This window comes from Podarcis gaigeae (assembly GCF_964106915.1).
Source record: "Podarcis gaigeae genome assembly, chromosome: Z".
NCBI classification, from domain to species: domain Eukaryota; kingdom Metazoa; phylum Chordata; class Lepidosauria; order Squamata; family Lacertidae; genus Podarcis; species Podarcis gaigeae.
The window spans coordinates 38,877,424-38,896,741 of NC_139691.1; the positions used below are offsets into that span (position 1 = coordinate 38,877,424).

At 44.1% G+C, this 19,318-nt stretch overlaps 1 protein-coding gene and 1 long non-coding RNA gene across 4 annotated transcripts in view; one reads left to right on the plus strand and one right to left on the minus strand.

Moving 5' to 3' along the window:
- The first annotated feature begins 15,576 nt into the window (after positions 1–15,576).
- On the plus strand, positions 15,577–16,838 carry LOC310837075. Its single transcript, XR_014560410.1, has 2 exons — positions 15,577–15,674; positions 16,067–16,838. It is a non-coding gene; the product is annotated as an uncharacterized lncRNA (long non-coding RNA).
- Positions 16,839–17,783: 945 nt separating this feature from the next.
- Positions 17,784–19,318, minus strand: part of KLHL4 (kelch like family member 4) — a 43,047-nt gene continuing 41,512 nt past the window's right edge. For 2 of the 3 annotated variants that reach the window (XM_083722873.1, XM_083722872.1), the window contains one exon: positions 17,784–19,114. In XM_083722873.1, coding sequence (XP_083578999.1) covers positions 19,096–19,114 — 19 coding nt within the window. In that variant the 3' untranslated portion in view covers positions 17,784–19,095. The remainder of the gene's footprint in view (positions 19,115–19,318) is intronic. The other variant, XR_014560312.1, reaches the window with a different exon arrangement.

Below are 19,318 nucleotides of genomic sequence, written 5' to 3' on the forward strand. Positions count from 1 at the left end.
TTGTGCACATTTTTCTTTAGGCACTTGGCTTTTTTTTAAGGGGGTGGAAAGCAAAAAAAAAAAAAAAGGCTTTGCCAATCCCACCTGCCATTGAGCCCAGTGTCTTTTCACTATACACGATTTTGGATTTACACTATTGCACACATTATTTTCTGATTGTGGCTTCCCAAGGGCACCTGGTTGGCCACTCTGGGAACAAAATGCAGGATTAGATAGGCCTTTGGTCTGATCCAGTAGAGCTCTTCCATATTCTTATATGCTGTGTCCCTGTATGAAACTGATTTGTTTTCAATAGATGCATTAGCAAGAACAAAGTCTGCATTTTCAACTTTCCCCATCATGAAGCTGCAGGGATGGGGCAACTGGCCCTGTTGAATTACTGCCTGTAAAGCAACTAGGAAGCTACCTTTACTGAATTGGACCATTGCTCCAACTAGCTCAGCCTTGTCTACAATGACCGGCACTGGCTCTCCCACATCTCAGGCAGCAATGTCTTCTCCCAGCTTAACCCAGAGTTGCCAGGGATTGATCTTGAGGCTTTCTACATGCAAAGCAAATATTCTGCCACTAAGTTATGGCCTTTCTCTATTCTGTTAGAGACATGGGACATGTTATTATGAAAGGGTTTGGCAACCTGCCCCCTTTACGTAGTGCAAATGTTGTGTATTTCCATCCTAATCTTGAAAACTGAGCAACAGGGTTTCATTTACACATAGAACATAACTCAGCATGTTGGCATTTCACTATAACAAACTCTGTGCGTTACCGAGCACAATTCAAAGTGTTGGTGCTGCCCTTAAAGCCCTAAACAGCCTCGGTCCAGTATACCTGAAGAAGCACCTCCACCCCCAAAGTTTTGCCCGGACACTGAAGTCCAGCACCGAGGGCTTTCTGGTGGTTCCCTCATTGCGAGAAGCCAAGTTACAGGGAACCAGGCAGAGGGCCTTCTTGGTAGTGGCGCCCGCCCTGTGGAATGCCCTCCCACCAGATGTCAAAGAAAAAAATAACTACCAAACTTTTAGAAGACATCTAAAGACAGCTCTGTTTAGGGAAGCTTTTAATGTTTAATAGATTATTGTATTTTAGTGTTTTGTTGGAAGCCGCCCAGAGTGGCTGGGGAAACCAGATGGGCAGGGTATGACTAATATATTATTATTATTTATTTATTTATTTATTTATTTATTTATTTATTTATTTGCACTCATGCACTGCTTGTGGCTTCCCATAAGCATCTGGTTGGCCACTATGGGAAGAGAATACCGGACTAGATCGCTCTGGTGCAGCTCTTCTTAGTTTCTTATATGCCACATTCCTGAATGAAACCTCGCTGTTTTTCGAAGGTCTATGAGGAGTATCTGTGTTTTCTGCTTCCCTCACCATGGACCTGCAGTGGTGGAAAAACTGAACCTGTTGAACTACTGCATGTAAAGCCCACTCTTAGAGGTGTGGAAGTTACTGCCAGGTGAAGGCATGTCCCTTATGCCCTTTATGGTATGTCAGCCTCTTGCTTGCACATTCCCATCCTAATCTCTAATGTAGAGAAGTCCTAAATAAATTGAACTGAAGAAGGGAGTCTATTTACCATCCATGCAACAAGTCCATACAGCAAGGCAACTCAGGGACAACCTCCTGGCGGCAGTTTCACAATTCAAGCTCAGATACATTTCAGCATAACAAGCTGTGTGCTGGATTGCAAATTCATTGAATAAACTCGATTTTGAGAATTGCTTTCCTCTCTTTGGTGGACATAGGGAGATAAGCAAGGACTTCTCATCATCTCGGGATGATGAGTGCCTGGACCCACAAACCACTTCTTTCATCCCTTGACCTTAGAGCTTTCCATTCCTCTTCCTTTTGAAATGGTCCAGAAACCGAGTTTTAGAGGGTGAAGGGAAGACTTCATTATCACTGTGTACCTCGGGCTTCATTGTGAATAAATCCAATTATATCCTAGTAATGAGACTACTGGATTTTAAAGTCATGTTTAATGAATGGTAAAGTGTACTCAAAAACAAGCTGAACAACTCTGCTTGCCCCAGAGGTCCTCAGAGATCAATGCGCTTAATTGGTTATGGCATAGCATAGAAGCAGATGTGCAAGGATGTATTGATCTAACTAGTTCCTCTGAATTAAAACTGGTGCTCATACCAGAGGGCCCAGGTGAACAGTAATTTCTTGCTATATGCCAGCTTTTTTTCTGGATGCAACCAGTAAATACTCAAAATACAATCTGTAAACATGTGCACACTTATGTCTCAGTGGTAATTTTAAAGCAGTTTACAATGCACTTTTCATCTATCATCATCATTATTTCATAATCAGATATCCATAAATGGGCGCAAAAATGTTTAATTAAATATTCAGACAATACCGTTGCAGAAGCACTTCATGGTTGGTATCCAACTAGCTTCTGCTAGTGCAAGGATTTTGGCTGCGCAAGAGGACATTCCTCTCCTCTCCTCTCCTTTCCTCATGGACCCCATAAAATTGTTCTGGTGGTGGTCCTCTTCAGAGCAGATTTAGGTTGGGTGTGTGGAATGCATGGAAAGAAGAGAGAGGAGGGAAATTCCACTGCATAAGCAGAAATCCTTTCATTAGCAGAAGCGCTCTACTGGGTGCTACCCTATGTCTTTATCTGAGTGCTTAAATCCCAAGCTCTATCATCGATACCTTCAGCAGGTGTGTCATTGGTTGTTCCTTGAGTTGGCAAGACTCAGTTGACCTCAACATGAAATAGAATTGTCAGTGTCATTGGCCCAGTCCTGTGGAACACTCTGCCAGCATAGATTCAGCAGGTGTCCTCCATTTCAATCTTTAAACACCTGCTGAAAACTCAACTCTTCCATCAGGCTTATGCAAGATATTAAGAATAAAAACTAAGAAGGCACCCAGATACCAACTGTAAGAAGCAGGAAACTGGAGCTGCATATACGCCTTTGGTTTGATCAAGTGGGGTTTTTCAATCCTCAGCACCTTGCCAAAAAAGTACCCACAATCTCGGAGGCAAGCCATGAGTGCTATAAAGTGATGCAATATTTATTTATTGTGTTTATATCTCTTCCAAGGAGATTAATATTGTGTATATAGTTCTCCCACACACACATACCATTTTCTCTGAACAACAGCCCTGTGAGGTAGTTTAGGCTGAGATGGGGGGGGGGGAGGAAAATCAATTCAGTTTTTTTGCAATGTTTCCCAGTCAAGTACTGTGCACCAAGCAAAGTGTGTATTCAAATGCATATATTCGTGAAAACAGCATACAAAACCACATTTTGGTAGGGGAAATTGCTTTGCAGAAATATATAAATTGGGCCAAATGGCATGCAAAATGTGTATATTAGGAGAAATTCGCACTAAAATGAGGGTGGATTTTCAAGAGGACTTAAAAAGCACACACACCATCAGTTAATGTGGAGAACTTAAAACAGGAAAAATGAAAAACTAAGAGAAACCAAAATGGACAGTTCTGCCCACTCCTAATTGAGACAGTGTATGGCCCAAGGTCAACATCATGATTGAGTGGGGATTTGAACCTTCTTCTCCAGGTCCTAGTTTGGCACTCTAACCACTATTCTACACACTGTCTTTCAGATCAGATAAGACTTTGTAGTATAGTTAATGCCAAAGTCCAACTTGTTGCCTTCATTCAGTCCACTGTTCTTGCATTCACTTCCACCCTCCAGCACATGTTCTCTGCAGTGTTTAGTCCCCTGGTGGCTCTAAATAAATGCTAAATAGTGCTTGCAGGGAAAGATGATTAAATGAAATCACCGTCAAGTCAGTTTAGATTCTAATCACACGGTTCAGTCTGTTTTATATTCTATTTACACTGTTGTCACATTTCTTTAATCCAGCAAGCTAGCCTGGTGAATAGAAGGAATCAGACTCAAACGCCAGCTGGAGAATGCTGGATGCATTATGCACACCACCCATGCTCAGAATTGGCAATGGCTGCAAGCACACTTGAGAAGGAACTTGGAGCTGGCAGAAGAAACAGCTGAGTGTAAAGGAACTGTGTGCATTTGTGTGCCTAACAATATGAGCTGTTACATATGGACAGGCACATCACAGCAACAAAATGCATGAACCCCAAATAAAGTTGCAAAAGAAGATAGACTTGCAGCTAATCAAACTATTACACTAACATGTTCTATTCAACAAGTGTATTTTCCCTTAAAGGCGATCATACAGTGCCATCTTCTGATCAGAATTTTTATTGCAAGAAGTATACTTGAGGCTTGGTGTGGTGCAATATTCAGTATTCGCCTGCTTCATACATACGACATTAGAAGCAAAGGATTGTGGGGCTTTCACCCAGGGTGCCCTCCTGATGTTACCAGGTCCATCTTCCCTGATCATTGTCCATGCTGCTTCTGAGACTCTTTTCCCAGATGCATTTATTCTCTTCAGGGCTACAAGTTTTAGTTCGTTGATCAGTTATATCCATCCATAATCATTGTTAATGAACTAAAACGAGGCTTCTACTTAAGCAAAACAAAGATTAAAATAATCAGTTTTAATCAGAGCAGGCATGGTGTAATATCCAACATTCTCTGTTCGCTAGCACAAGAGTCCTTGCATGAGCAGATGGCAGAGATTAAAAGGGGCACAAATGAATCTAGTGCGACAGGTATGCTAGCAGAAGCTTGCTTTGATCCTTATTTATTCATTCATAAGCTCACTGAGTTTCTATCCTACCCTTCCTCCCTAGCAGCTGATTCTTATTGTGCAATCCGCCAATCTTTGTGTACAGTAGTACCTTGGTACTCAAACAGCTTGGCTCCCAAATGCTGCAAACTTGGAAGTGAGTGTTCTGGTTTGCAAACGTTCTTTGGAAGCTGAACGTCCAACGTGGCTTCCACAGCTTCCAACAGAGTGCAGGAAGTTTCTGCAGCCAATCGGAAGCCACACCTTGATTTTTGTTTTTTTTATATAAATATTTATTAAGATTTTTATAAGAGAAAAGCATAAATAACAAACAACATTGCTTATATCATACACAAAATTTCATAACTTGTTTGGACTTCCTCACGTCTCCTGCTCCCACTTACATTGTTAAAAAGTTTTTTCAAGCAAATTATCATCTTGTTTACAATCTTATATCCGCTCGTTTAAATATAATCTAATAGTTCTCCCAAAGGGTTTGTCTTTTCCTTAATCTCACTTATCATCTAATTCCATTCTAGTTTAGTGGTGGCCAATTATTTATGATCAAGCATCCTTCTTAACATTCAATCAAATTACAATATTTTTGTAAATAAGTTTTAAATTTCTTCCAATCTTCTTCCATCCTTTCTTCTCCCAGGTCTCGGATTCTGCCGGTCATCTCTGCCAGTTGCATATAGTCTATCAGCTGCATCTGCCATTCTTCCAGTGTGGGTAGATCTTGAGTCTTCCAATTCTTGGCAATGAGTATCCTTGCTGCTATTGTTGCATACATAAAAAATGTTCGGTCCTTCTTTAACACCCTCTGGCCGACAATACCCAGGAGGAAGGCCTCTGGTTTCTTAGTGAAGGTATACTTAAATACCTTTTTCAACTCATTATATATCATTTCCCAGAAGGCCTTCACTTTAGGGCAAGTCCACCAGAGGTGAAAGAATGTTCCTTCATTTTCTTTACATTTCCAACATTTATTATCAGACGAATGGTGTATTTTGGCAAGTTTAACTGGGGTCATGTACCATCTGTATATCATTTTCATTACATTTTCCTTCAAAGCATTACATGCAGTGAAGTTCAGCCCAGTGGTACACAACCTTTCCCAGTCCTCAAACATAATGTTGTGCCCAATATCCTGTGCCCACTTTATCATAGCAGATTTAACCATTTCGTCTTGTGTGTTCCATTTTAACAGCAAGTTATACATTCTTGATAGTACCTTAGTCTTTGGTTCTAACAGTTCTGTCTCCAACTTCGATTTCTCCACCTGGAACCCTAGTTCACACACACCTTGATTTTTGAACCATTTTGGGAGTCGAACAGACTCCCAGAATGGATTAAGTTCAAGAACCAATGTACCACTGTGTTTACTTAATTGTGGTAATTTAGAAAGCCCTAAATAATTGGGCCCGCACCACATTAAGGAAGTTCTGGTTCCCTTATGCTCTGCCTCAATCACTGAGGAACCTCTGAGGGGGGACATCTCATGGTTCCCCATGTCCCTGAGGTTCAGTTGTCTTTTATTAGGGACTAAGCCTCTAGTATGGGAGGCCCTGCCCTTTGGAATTCTCTGATGGTAGAGGTTTGGCATGAATCACTTCTGCCCGCCTTTAGATGTCTTCTGAAGACTGTTACTCAGACGTGCCTTTGCAATGTGAATCTATTTTCACCAACCAGTATTTATTGATGCTTTTCCTGATATTTTTTTCCCTATCGTTTTTATTGCACTTTTATTTCTCTTATTGCAACTTTGTATTCTGAATACCACATTGTTGTGTTTTTTCATGGAACTGCAGCCCATAGATAGTCCAATAAATAAATAAAATAATTAAAATATGGGATAGAAAAGCCTCAGCGAATGAAGAAATGCCGCTACTAGAATTCACCAGATGCAAAATTGAACCGTACAATTTCAAACATTTTCAGAAACCTTCTAGAAATTCTGATGGCCCAACCTAAACCCTCCCTGTGAAATCCATTCTGCATTTCTTACATCTACACTCAGGGATGGCTAGGGCAGTGCCCTTCAGATGTTGTTGAACTACAGCTAACATCATCCCTGACCGTTGTCTTATGCTGGCAGGATGGGAGCCATGGCTCAACAACCTCTGGAGAGCATCAGTATAGCTATCTTAGTTCTACCTGCTCATTTTTGGAGACACCAGGAAACTTCCATGGTTTTCTCACACACCAGTAATATCATCACTTCTGCATTCTTTCCTAGTGTTACCAAACCATCTCCTACAATCAATGGTTTGAAGGGGAGTGGGGTGAGAAAAGAATGGGGGGGGGGGGTTCCAGCCCAGAAGACTAACTCTGCTATTTACTTGAAGAGAACAAACACCACTACAAATGTTTGCTCTCTGTATTATCAATGTTGTTCAATAATTCAATGCACTAATCATATTCATGGACACACTGTGCAATCTAGATGCCTCTTCAATTAATTGTTCTGTATCCAAGATCTGAAAGAATGTTAAACACTTTCTAACGAAAAGGAATTTAACCAGCTCTTCCCAAGCAATTTAGAACAGAGTTAGGCAGGCAGTAGGTTTACATGGTGAGACCTTAGGTGGAGTTTACCATTTTGTTTTGTGGGTGGAGTGTGGGAACATCTTTGAATATCCACCAATACATGAACACATGGATATAAGAATCATGCATGGGTGGCGGGGAGATATATCAGGGAGAGAGGCCAGAATTCTTTTCCCCAGTGCACTTTTTAGTTCAATTTTTAGTTCATTGATCAGTTTTTTCCATCAATAATTATTGTTTACAAACTTAAATGATGCTGCTTCGTAATAGAAACAAAGATTAAAAGATTTCATTTTAATCAAAGCAGGCATAGTGTCATATCCAACTTTCTGTTCACTAGCACAAGAGTCCTTGCACTAGCAGAGATTAAAGGTGGCATAAATAAATCAATTGTGACAGATACACTTGCAGAAGCTTGTTTTTAGTCTCTTTTTATTCACTAATTCACTCAATTTCTATCCTATCCTTCCTTCCTCCCAGTCAGCTGATTCTTTCTGTGCAATCCACCAGTCTTTGGTGATGTGATTTCTCTTGCACAACTATGTCTCCAGCCAGCACAGGTAATAATAATAATGTCAGGGTTTCAGGGACAGAGAGCGAGGGGGAGGGGTCCCAGGGCGACGAGGAAGAGGACGACGATGACCCGAGGTTGTCAGTGAGTCCGTCAAGTGAATCCGAGGATTCCCAAAAGGGAGCCCCCCTGGTCAGGCCAAGGGGCAGTAGAGAGGGAAGCAGTCAGAAGCAGGGGAACGAAGAGGGAATCCCCAGTGGGGGTTGGAGATCGGGACCGGCCTCTCCGTCGGAACGGAGTGAAGGGGGTGGAGTTGCCAGTGTGTCAGAAAGAGCAGAACAGGAAGCAGAGAGGGGAAGGAGTTCGGAGCAGAACGTCCTGCCGGAAGGGGAGGAGTGTAGTACCGAGAGTAGCGTAACGGTCGAAAGGAAGGTCAGAGGCAACGTACGCGCGCCAAGTTCAAATGTGGAGGCGCGCGGAAATGAGGAGAGCCCTGAGGAGGAGCCTGGTCCCAAAGCACGAAGGAGGGGGGAGCAGGCGTCAGAAGACTCAGCCTCGGGGGAGTCCCGGAGGGAGGGAGCACAGGGGGGCAGGAAGACCCTGCGGAAAAGGAAGGAGAGGAAAAGGTGGAGCAGTACAAGCCTCTTAAGCTGGTGCAGGGGCGGGACTGACTCAGAGGGGACTTCTAACATCTAAGGGTAACAGATGCTGAGCCACGGAGCTTGGATGTAACGACAACAATGTTCTTCAATAAAACCTTTTGTATATAACTTGGACTGGATTTTGGTCTCTTGTGAGCTGGGACCTCGGGTGGCTCTGACAAATAATAATAATAATAATAATAATAATAATAATAATAATAATAATAATTTATTATTTATACCCCGCCCATCTGGCTGGGCCTCCCCAGCCACTCTGGGCGGCTTCCATAAAAACCAAAAATACAGTAAAATATCACACGTTAAAAACTTCCCTGAACAGGGCTGCCTTAAGATGTCTTCTGAATGTCAGGTAGTTGTTTATCACTTTGACATCTGCTGGAAGGGCGTTCCACAGGGTGGGCGCCACTACCGAGAAGGCCCTCTGCCTGGTTCCCTGTAGCTTTGCTTCTCGCAATGAGGGAACCGCCAGAAGGCCCTCGGCGCTGGACCTCAGCGTCGGGCAGAATGGTGGGGGTGGAGACGCTCCTTCAGGTATACTGGTATGTTGTTTGTCCAGGTTCTCAGCTGATAAAGAACTCAGGTTAAAATTTCTGCAAAAATCTATAATGCTCAGATAAACATGATTCATGGGTGGAGGTGAGGGTTAAAGGCACTTCAGGTGAACTGCATGGCTATGCAAGCTAAGAGGTGATCCAGTGAGCAACATGCCCCCTGCTCTTTGTTTTAAAAGATAAGGGTATGCACAGCGTTAGCACAGTGAGAGGAATATTCAGACTGGGCAAGCAAACAGATGCTCCTCAGAGTGAGTTGGTGCTGAGCAGTCTCTTCACGCTGGTGCTGGCATCTCCAACTGTAGAGGCAGAGCATAGCCGTTGTGTGGCAAGTTCCCTCCTCCCACCAGTAGGAATAAGGACACATGACACAAATCTTTAAGGTTAATGGGCTGAAATTCGCCACAACTTTACTGGTTACAGGTAAAGAGCAGTATTGGCTTAGGTATTGGTCCTATCCGTCTATCCAGTTTCAGCCTGTTTGCTTGAAGATCGGGAAGGGTTAACACCTGCTGATTCACATCAACTCCCCCAGGGGTCACCACTCGGGGGGCACTTTAGACCCTGACCTCCATAGGCTTCAGACAAGGCCATGCCCCCCGGAATCCTTTACTGGACTACCCTTCAATATTTGGGGGAGGTGATGGCACTGCTCCCCTCAAACACATCTACATAACAATACCCCTACCAATGCCTAACTGCCAACCAAAGAAGTTGTGACGATTTGATGGCACGGTTTCTAGCCCGGCGGACAATACTGTGGCCTATAATCCAAATGCGCACAGCCACATCTCCTGCAAGAAAAGAATGTGATAAGCCCTAGTCAGGTATGAAGTGACAAGTCATAAGAAGCTGAGCGGCCAAAGAGGGAGATCCCAGGCCGCGCTTGCCTTAAATGAGGCAAGCCACACACCCTGAGCCAGCCGATTGTTGGCCAGGGAAGCCAGCCTCCGCACACGTGTTGGGGGTGTGAAGCCCACATCACCACCACCTCCTGAGGTTGGAAGTGGCTTTGTGGCAAGTAGCCATCAACAGCCCTGTCCTCCATGGATTTGTCAAATCCTCTTTTAAAGCCAGCTAGGTTTGTGGCCATCACTGGCTCCTCCTTTGCTGTGTACTTTTATTGTGTCTTTCCTGAATAGTTCAACATTCGGCTTCATGGGATGGCCACAAGTTCTAGCATCATGAGAGAAGGAGAAAAAACTTTTCTCTATCCACTTTCTCCATTGAAGGGTTTCAATCGGTGCTGGGGAGAAATGATACAGTGGAAGCGAGTTCCAAAGGGTTGTTGATGAAATACTCTTTGCAGGAGGCGATTAGTTGGGCTTCATTTGCACAAGGGGGTAGGTGGAGGCTGAATACCAAAGGAGGTGGAGCCCAATCTAAAACTGGGTGGGCCAAAAGACACATCTGCACACATGCAGCCCATTTAGGCTGCATTTCTATGGTATTCCTGCAACTTACCTCTTAATTTGTGTGGTTGTTTTTTTGTAATCTTTGGCATGACACAAATGACACCTCTGGAAATCCAGTGAAATCTTGCAGGTGTTTCGTGCTCATTTCTCTGTTAATCATTTCCACAGGTTGTGGGGAACCAATTTGCAACCCTTCTAACTTGGAAAATTGTGGGAGTTTTGTGTTTTAGTTTTCCCTTCAAAGTTCTGATCATGCCACCATCACTCTCATATGATTACATTTGGGGCGTATACAGTCCTTCCCCACCATTAAAATAATAATAACAATCGGAATGTGGTGGATCAAAAAGCCACAGTTCCACAATGCAACAGGAACTGCGGTGTAAAAAGGAATGTTAGAAAACAGGACAGGGGATGCTTGCATTATAACCAGGCATCCCCAAACTTGGCCCTCCAGCTGTTTTGGGACTACAATTCTAATCATCCCTGACTACTGGTCCTGTTAGCTATGGATGGTGGGAGTTTGCCTCTCCCAATAAAATATTTGAGGGGACAGCCTCCCCCCAAGTTGATGGGCAATATTTATTCAAATTAGTACCCCATTGTGACTAGACTTGTGACTAATATCCTTTGGTTGCTCACCTAAAGCTACTGGAAAAGCATCCCTTCTCTCATCTGATTGTTCGCAGCAACAGATACCATGAAAAAGAAAATCACATCGTAGCCAAACATACACCACAAATTCTTTGTCAGAGAAAGTAGACTTTATTTCAACTGCATGCTGTACTTGCTGCACTATAAATATAAGGTATTTTTAATGTTTGAATGGATCAGTATTTTTTTAAAAAAAACAACAACAACAACAACCACACACCCTTCCCTCCCCACCTCCCATATACTATCCACCCTCACTAAATACTTCCATGTTCTGCACCTGATTTTTTTCCTTATCTAAGTCCAGCAAATAGTATAATATTATTTTTTAAATCATTTATTTAAAAAATTGCACATCGACAGGGTTCAGAAATTATTGTCTGTGTTTTTTTTTGTAAAACTTTTCTTTTTTCCCAAGTCACAATAACTTTTTAAAAGGGAGGAAGTCAACTTGCAAAATTATGTGGGTAAACACATATGATTCCAAGTATTTTTTAAAAAAAACAAACAAACAAAAAACCAGACCAAGCTTCTTATATACAGTGTAATATTCCCTTGCTTATATGATGGCAACAGGTGAAATAATCAGAAATACACACACACAGTGTATAGATTGGCACATGAAAGGAAATATATCTGCATGTGCTTTGTTCTTTCTCTGGGGGAGCTGGATTATTTCTAAAATTCTTTTTTTTTTTAAGGAAGATTTCATTGTTTTCCTTTACAGACACTTCAGGTTGTGTGTTTTCAGGTTGTGCACCGTGCCAAACCTGGAAGTACCAGAATGGGTTACTTCTGGGTTTTGGCGCTCGCACATGCACAGAACCACTAAATCACGTTTTGCGCGTGCACAGAATCACCAAATCACAACCCACACATGCGCAGACGCGGTGTTGCGGGTTGCGAACGCTGCGGGTTGCGAACGTGCTTCCTGCACGGATCATGTTCGCAACCCAAGCGTCCACTGTACATACATCATGTGCTTACATTGACGGTAAACTATTACGTGGTACCTCAGATTATGAACATAATTCATTCCAGAGGTCCATTCTTAAGTGTTCTTAACCTGAGGCGCGCTTTTGCTAATGGGGCCTCCTGCTGCTGCCATGCTACTGGCGTGTGATTTCAGTTGTCATCCTGGGGGGAAGTTCTCAACCCGAGGTACAACTTTGTTTGTAACTCGAAGTGTTTGTAACCTGAGGTACCACTGTATCTTCATTTCAAAGCAATAACTGCTGGCAGTGTTGAGCACTAATGTAGGGATCAGCAATTAGATGACCTTGAAGCAAATCCCACCCACTAGAGGAATTTCACTTGGCCTCTTAAGTTCTTAACTTTACGGCAGGGCCATAGCTCACTAGTAGATGATGATGATGATGATTAATAATAATAATAATAATAATAATAATAATAATAATAATAATTTATTATTTCTACCGTGCCCATCTGGCTGGGTTTCCCCAGCCACTCTGGGCGGCTTTCAACAGAACATTAAAAACAAAGTAAAACTTCAAAAATTAAAAACTTCCCTAAACAGGGCTGCCTTCAGATGTCTTCTAAAAGTCAGACAGCTGTTTATTTCCTTGACATCTGATGCAAGGGCATTCCACAGGGTGGAGCATGTGCTTTACATGCAGAAGGTCCCAGGTTAAATTCTCAGCATCTCCAAGTAGGTATGAGAGGCACAAACCCAGCCTGAAATCCTGAACCTTTCTTGCAGTCACTGGCTGCAAGAAAGATGGCAGGCAATGGGGAACTGATTGAAGGCAGATTGGGGGTGCCTACCACTGTGCCTACCCCGTACATTTCAGGGTAGCTGGTATGGGGGTGGGGAACCATTAGTTGCCTAGGACACTGGAGAGCAGCTTCCAGTCAAAGTAGACAACCCTGAACTATATGGACAAACAGTTCAACCTGCTCTAAGGCAGTTTTCTGTGTTCCTATGTTAGAGCATCCCCAACATTCTGATGCACAGAGGGAACTCCTGAATACATAGGTTCCCTGCATTCACTTTAGTAGATCTGCCATTTTTCTTGGATTCTTTTCTCATGGAGAAAAGTCATAGGCCAGTGATAGAATGCCTGGCGTACAAATGACCCCTTCCAGTTAAATAAACCTCAGGATAGCATTGTTCACAATGATTCTTGCCTTGGAGAGCTGCTGCCAACTGGAGTGGGAAATACTGACCTTTACACATTCATATCCTCAGAAGAACACATCTGTTGCCCATTCAGTATAAGTTAAGAGGAGGGCAGAAGAGCACACAAGTATCACCTTTCCATGTGCCTGGTGATTGTTGGTGCAAAATAGGACAAAAGGCAGGTTAGCCAGAAGTAGATGGAGACACAGCTGATGGCAGGCAGAAACAACTACCGTATTTTTCGCTCTATAAGATGCACCAGACTACAAGACGCACCTAGTTTTGGGAGGAGGAAAACAAGAAAAAAAATATTCTGAATCTCAGAAGCCAGAACAGCAAGAGGGATCGCTGCGCAGTGAAAGCAGCAATCCCTCTTGCTGTTCTGGCTTCTGGGTTAGCTGCACAACCTGCATTCATTCAGTAAGATGCATACACATTTCCCCTAACTTTTTAGGAGGGAAAAAGTGAGTCTTATAGAGAAAAAATATTGTAATTCTAGGTTTTGTCCTCATCCTCCTCCATACTGAGTTTTTCAAGGTCAAAACTGAGAGTAAGGAGGAGGAGGAGGAGGAGGAGGAGGAGGAGGAGGAGGAGGAGGAGGAGGAGAAAGCAGGCAATTGCGCCAACCACCTGGACTGGGTGCAAGTAAGAAAACAGGCAAGTAGGGGCTGGGTGAGGGCAGACTGAGGTTGATGGGGCAGGACCCCATTTGCCCTGATGGAGAAGCCTCCACTGGAAAGAACATATCAACATCTCATTAGGGCTGTGAAAGACACTCTGCCTAAAACCCTGGACAGCTGCTCCCAGTCAGTGTGGACAGTACTGGTATGGAATGGGCAGCGATCTGACTCAGTGGAGAGCAGCTTTCTATGTTCCTATGTACTTTGCCCTTTCCTTTCCACAGCAAGTGCTCAGCAAATCACCTTCTTTAGTATTCAGCATCTTTTGGAATTAAAGTGTAAACACACTTATTTTAATGATCTGTAGTTCCCTGCAGCACACCAGTTCTGAACTTAACAGAATATTTATCGGAATGCATCACAAGGTTTGCACCCCACAGCTGAGGTCGCAGACTTGTCATATCAATATGATATACATAGTTCCCCTGTGTATGTTTCATTCCGCAAATGCGATTACATTAATGCCACACTGCCAACAGGGTCTCGACCCACAGCCATTATTCCAGAGGAAGCAAAATTGGTTCAAAATGGTTCTCACAGATGGATTTGCAAAGGAAAGACAATTCCGAGAATCATCGGGCATGTGGTGACTAATATAATAGCAGCTGTGTGGTTTTTAGCTTATGTTTTAGGTGCCATCTTCATTAGAAATCCTTCAGAGAGAGAGAGAGAGAGAGAGAGAGAGAGAGAGAGAGAGAGAGAGGTAGGTTTCACTTTTGGTGGTATATAGACTTTGGATTCTGGAAGGCTGCACCCACTACACAACCTCAGAAAGTAAATCTTAAGAACACTTCACATATTACAAAGAAAGGGGAGCAGACTGCAGCCATTGGCCCTGCCCTTGACGCTTATTCAGCATGTGCAGACTTCATGTGCAAAGTATATCCAGACTCTTTAGGAGCTAGGAGGGACCACTGGACTGATGCATATGTAGGTTGCACTTAGGAGATGACTACAGACATTAATCCACTCTCCTTTCTCTGGCCATGGCCATTCTTATTTAGCCAGAGGGACCTATTCATTTTGTTGTGCAACCTTGCAAGGGCCACATGCCAGTGGCAGGCAGGGAAAGCAAAACAGACCAGAACAGCAAATGTGAATTTCACCTTCATACAGCAGGCTAGTTTCTATACAAACTCACACACCTCTCTCAGTTCCCCACCCACAAGAGCAGGAGGCATGATCAGAGCTCAAGGACACATTCCAGCCAGTCAAAAACAAAGCAAGGAGGTGAAGGAGTGTGAGTTTGGAGGAGGTGTGGCCTAGGTGACCCTGGGGGTGAAACAGAGAATCCTGGGGGGGGGGCACATGTGGCTTCTGGGCCTGAGGTTCCCTATCCCTGATGTAGCATGTCCTAGGCAGCCCAATGTTTATCCAGAAGTTAAACCCCATTGAGCTGAGTAGGACCAAGGACACAAACACACCATACAATTAAATCTGTATTATACTACTTTAAACAAGTCATGGCTCCCCCTAGAGAATCTTATGAACTGTTAAGAGTGCTGAAAGTTGTCAGGAGACGCCTATTCCTCTCACATAACAATTCCCATGGTTCCCTGGGAACAGAGATTACTTGTTAAAACACTCCAGAACTGTAGCTCCGTGAGGGGAATAGGGGTCTCCCAACAACTTTCAGCACCCCTAGCAGATTACGGTCTACAGGATTCTTTTTGACAGAGGTTGGATGGCCACCTGTCATGGATGCCTGAGTTGACATTCCTTAGTTGACATTAGTTGACTAGGTTATCTTGGGGTCCCTTCCAACTTTACAATTCTTGTATGACAAATCGGGTTAGCAAAAGCAGAACTCCACAGCGCCATCTGGTGTCACAGCATTATAATGCATATAAAGGTAAAGGTAAAGGTACCCCTGCCCGTACGGGCCAGTCTTGCCAGACTCTGGGGTTGTGCGCCCATCTCACTCAAGAGGCCAGGGGCCAGCGCTGTCCGGAGACACTTCCGGATCACGTGGCCAGCGTGACATCGCTGCTCTGGCGAGCCAGAGCCGCACACGGAAACGCCGTTTACCTTCCCGCTGGTAAGCGGTCCCTATTTATCTACTTGCACCCGGAGGTGCTTTTGAACTGCTAGGTTGGCAGCCGCTGGGACCGAGCAGCGGGAGCGCACCCCGCCGCAGGGATTCGAACCGCCGACCTTTCGATCGTCAAGTCCTAGGCGCTGAGGCTTTAACCCACAGCGCCACCTGCGTCCCTTTATAATGCATATACAAAGACATATATACAAAGACATATAAAGCACTTTTTTCTTTCCCAATGTAGCTGTGTCCTCAGACAATGTTGGGACCTTGCCACCTTCCTGAGGTACCACAGTGAAAGACTTAAAGCTGATGGTCTGTGATGTTTTGTTAGGGAAGGGGTTGGGGGTTGGTTGTGTTTACTTAAACCAGGGGTGAGGAACGTTTTTGAGCTAAAGAATTTCTGGGGCAACCTTCTATGAGCCACAGACCTGGGCTGTGCAGAACCAGGGGCAAAAGTGAGCAGGTCAATGAATGGGAAAGCTAGCTTTGGACAGTAAGTTAGTTTCTATACTTGCACATACAGACCTCTGCATCCACAAACCAGGCAAGCAAGCAAGAGGCACTATGAGAGTTCAATGGCACATTTCAGCAAGGGAGATGTGATGTGATGCAATGCCAGTGAGCAGGGTCTCATTGGGTCCTTTTGGGCCTGAGGCTCCCCACCCCTTCTATAAGCACTCTGATGCTTGCAAGACATGCAACTCTTTGCAGGGGCCTAGGCTGATCTGTCGCAAGTGGGAGAACTGTAGGGGGAGCATGGATGGCCCAACCAACAAGGTTTGCCACATCGCACCACCTTCTCCTGAGGACTTCTATTTGGTGCTAAAGTCTCTGCCCAACAAAGCAGAGAGATTCTGGGTGCATTTGCAATCATGCGTTTGCAATACACTAGTCCTCAACTGGAGAACTGGAAGCACATGACCTCATGTGGGTGGAAGCAGCACTGCAGTGACCTTTTTTTCTGTCAGAGGAGGAAGGAAAGCAAACAAAAGAGGGCAGATCTACATGCAGCAGGGTTACGCATATAATACATTTACAAAACAAAAACTGGGCCCATGCTAGCAGAGTCCTGTGTTCAGAAACACTAAAGACCACTTCCATAATAAGTCTTATAATCATTTTTCCATTAGCAGTTCCAGGAACATCAGTGTGACACTGTATTTGAGTGTTGTTATTATTATTATTATTGAGGGGAAATTCGTGGAACAGGTCTCGGTGTTTCGATTTCTGGGAATGGAGTTGAGAGACGACCTAACCTGGGGAGAAAACAGCAAAGGCCTAATGAAGAGAGCACAGAAGAGGTTTTATTTTCTGAGAATCCTCCAGAAAAACAATCTCTCAAAGGACCTGTTGATGGCATTTTACCATTGTACTGTGGAGAGTGCATTAACTTATGGTCTGTGTGTGTGGTTTGAGAGCTGAGCAGCCAGGGGAAAAACAATGCTGTCCAGGTTTGTAAAGACTGCGGAGAGAATAATTGGGTGCACTCTTCCTACCTTAGATCAAATTTATGCTTCCAGGTGCCATAAGAAAGCTGCAGAGATAGCGGAGGGTAGTGCGCACCCCAGAAATTATCTCTTTCAGCTTCTGCCTTCTGGATGAAGGTACAGGGTTACAAAGACTAGGACTAGCCGCCTGAGAAACAGTTTCTACCCAAATGCGATTTTGGTTTTAAACGCAGTGTAAGGAGTCTCTATGGGAGTATATTGTATTTTAAAATAGTGTATCAGAGTTTTTAGTGGGCTAACTAGGTTGGGATAGCTGGGATAGCAGGCTTGTTAGGTTTTGAATGTTTTATGTAGATTTTTCAATTTTGTTGTTCTGTATGGGAGAATGACAATAAAGATTATCATATCGAGTTGCTGCTTATAACCTACCAAGTATTTTATTTCTGCAATCACAATCTGCTTTCCCCCTCCCCCTTTAACTCATTGGGTAATACGTAAGCAATGCCTATATTAGGAGCCACTGACCTCTTTTTTACGACATTGGCCACATTTTGAGCAAGGGCTGCATTCCCACCCTCTCCCAGATCAACACGTCCCCACCCAAAGACAAAAAAGATGAAACACATGTGCGCACACACACAGAGAGAGAGATTCTACAAGGGTTCTGGGTCAAAGTTAGAACCAATATAATTAATCTGAATCACACACACACACAAAAACCTTAGAGTTGAAAGAGGATGTGAGAAAAGAGTGGCACTTTTCCAACTTCCTCCTTCAACCGTATGTACTTTTGAAAGGAGAAGAAAGTAACCCCCCTTGCTACCTTATGACCATGTGGACAGTGACAGGGGATGCTCAGAGATTCCATAGCTGCATAGCCACCACAGTGCCAACATGTGCTAAGTTGCCCACTCCTGGTCTAGATTTGTCACAGAATCCAAAGAATCAGGGTCAGCTCAAGCATTAAGTGGCCCTGAACAATGTGCCCTCTCAGCACTGCCTTCCATCAGTGGACATCTTGCTGCAGTAGCAGTGCTCTGCGCAGCACTGGCCAGCTGTGCCTAGCTACCCTTGTATTTTTCCACCTGCAATACGACCCCAGGTCAAGAGCACTGTGAGAAACTTTAAGGGCAACTAGATCCTGCTAACCGATGGTGATCAAAACCAGGGGCAAGGCCTGAAAAAGCACAAAAGAGGCAAGCATTAGCAATGAGCCCTGCCAAAGTCCTGGGGTCCTGGCAACTGTTCATGGATGCTAAGTGATGCAGAAAAGACCCTGCAGAGGTATCTTTGTGCATGAGGAGGAGACTACGTAAGGCGTCTTTCTGATAAGGGAATAGTGATTCAAGGCTCCACATGGCTCCCTGCCCTCCTTCTCCATTTCAAGCTGTCCAGGGGTTCTTATAATGCAAGTGTAAGCAATTATGGGGGGGGGTGGGGAGAGATACAGGTTTCATTTTCAGCTGCACACTCAGCTGTTCTTGACACAGAATTGCTTTAGAATGAGGCTCTCTCTATTGATGCACAGTGTGTACCCAGATCCTCCCTACAGATAGAGATTAACATCACCCATGATGATCAAACACCTGCCAAGTGTGTCTTTGGAATGCAGAAAATGTGATTTTCGTGCTCAGGCTCCACACGGGCTCATCCTTGTCTTTCCTCCTCCTGTAGTGGAAGCGCTTTGTGTTGTTTTCAAGGATGCATCTCCTCTTCTGCCATGCTTCTTATTAATATTTCACACCTGGAAATGGTCTGTTATGGCAGCTTCACGACTACAACACAGGCGCCGGCTCTTCCTATATTGACTGGAACTTCCTAAAAAACAGCAAACAGAATGTGCTCTGTTAACTCCACCTAACATGCCATTCTGAATCGGTAGGAGGGGGACTGCTGCCCTTTGGATGTCAAACCCAAACTCCATCTGGGTTCCAGCCCAAGGATGGTGGGAGCCCAGCATCACCTCGAGGGTGAAAGTTTCCCCAGCCGTAATCTAAATTAATTAAGAACAGCATATAATTT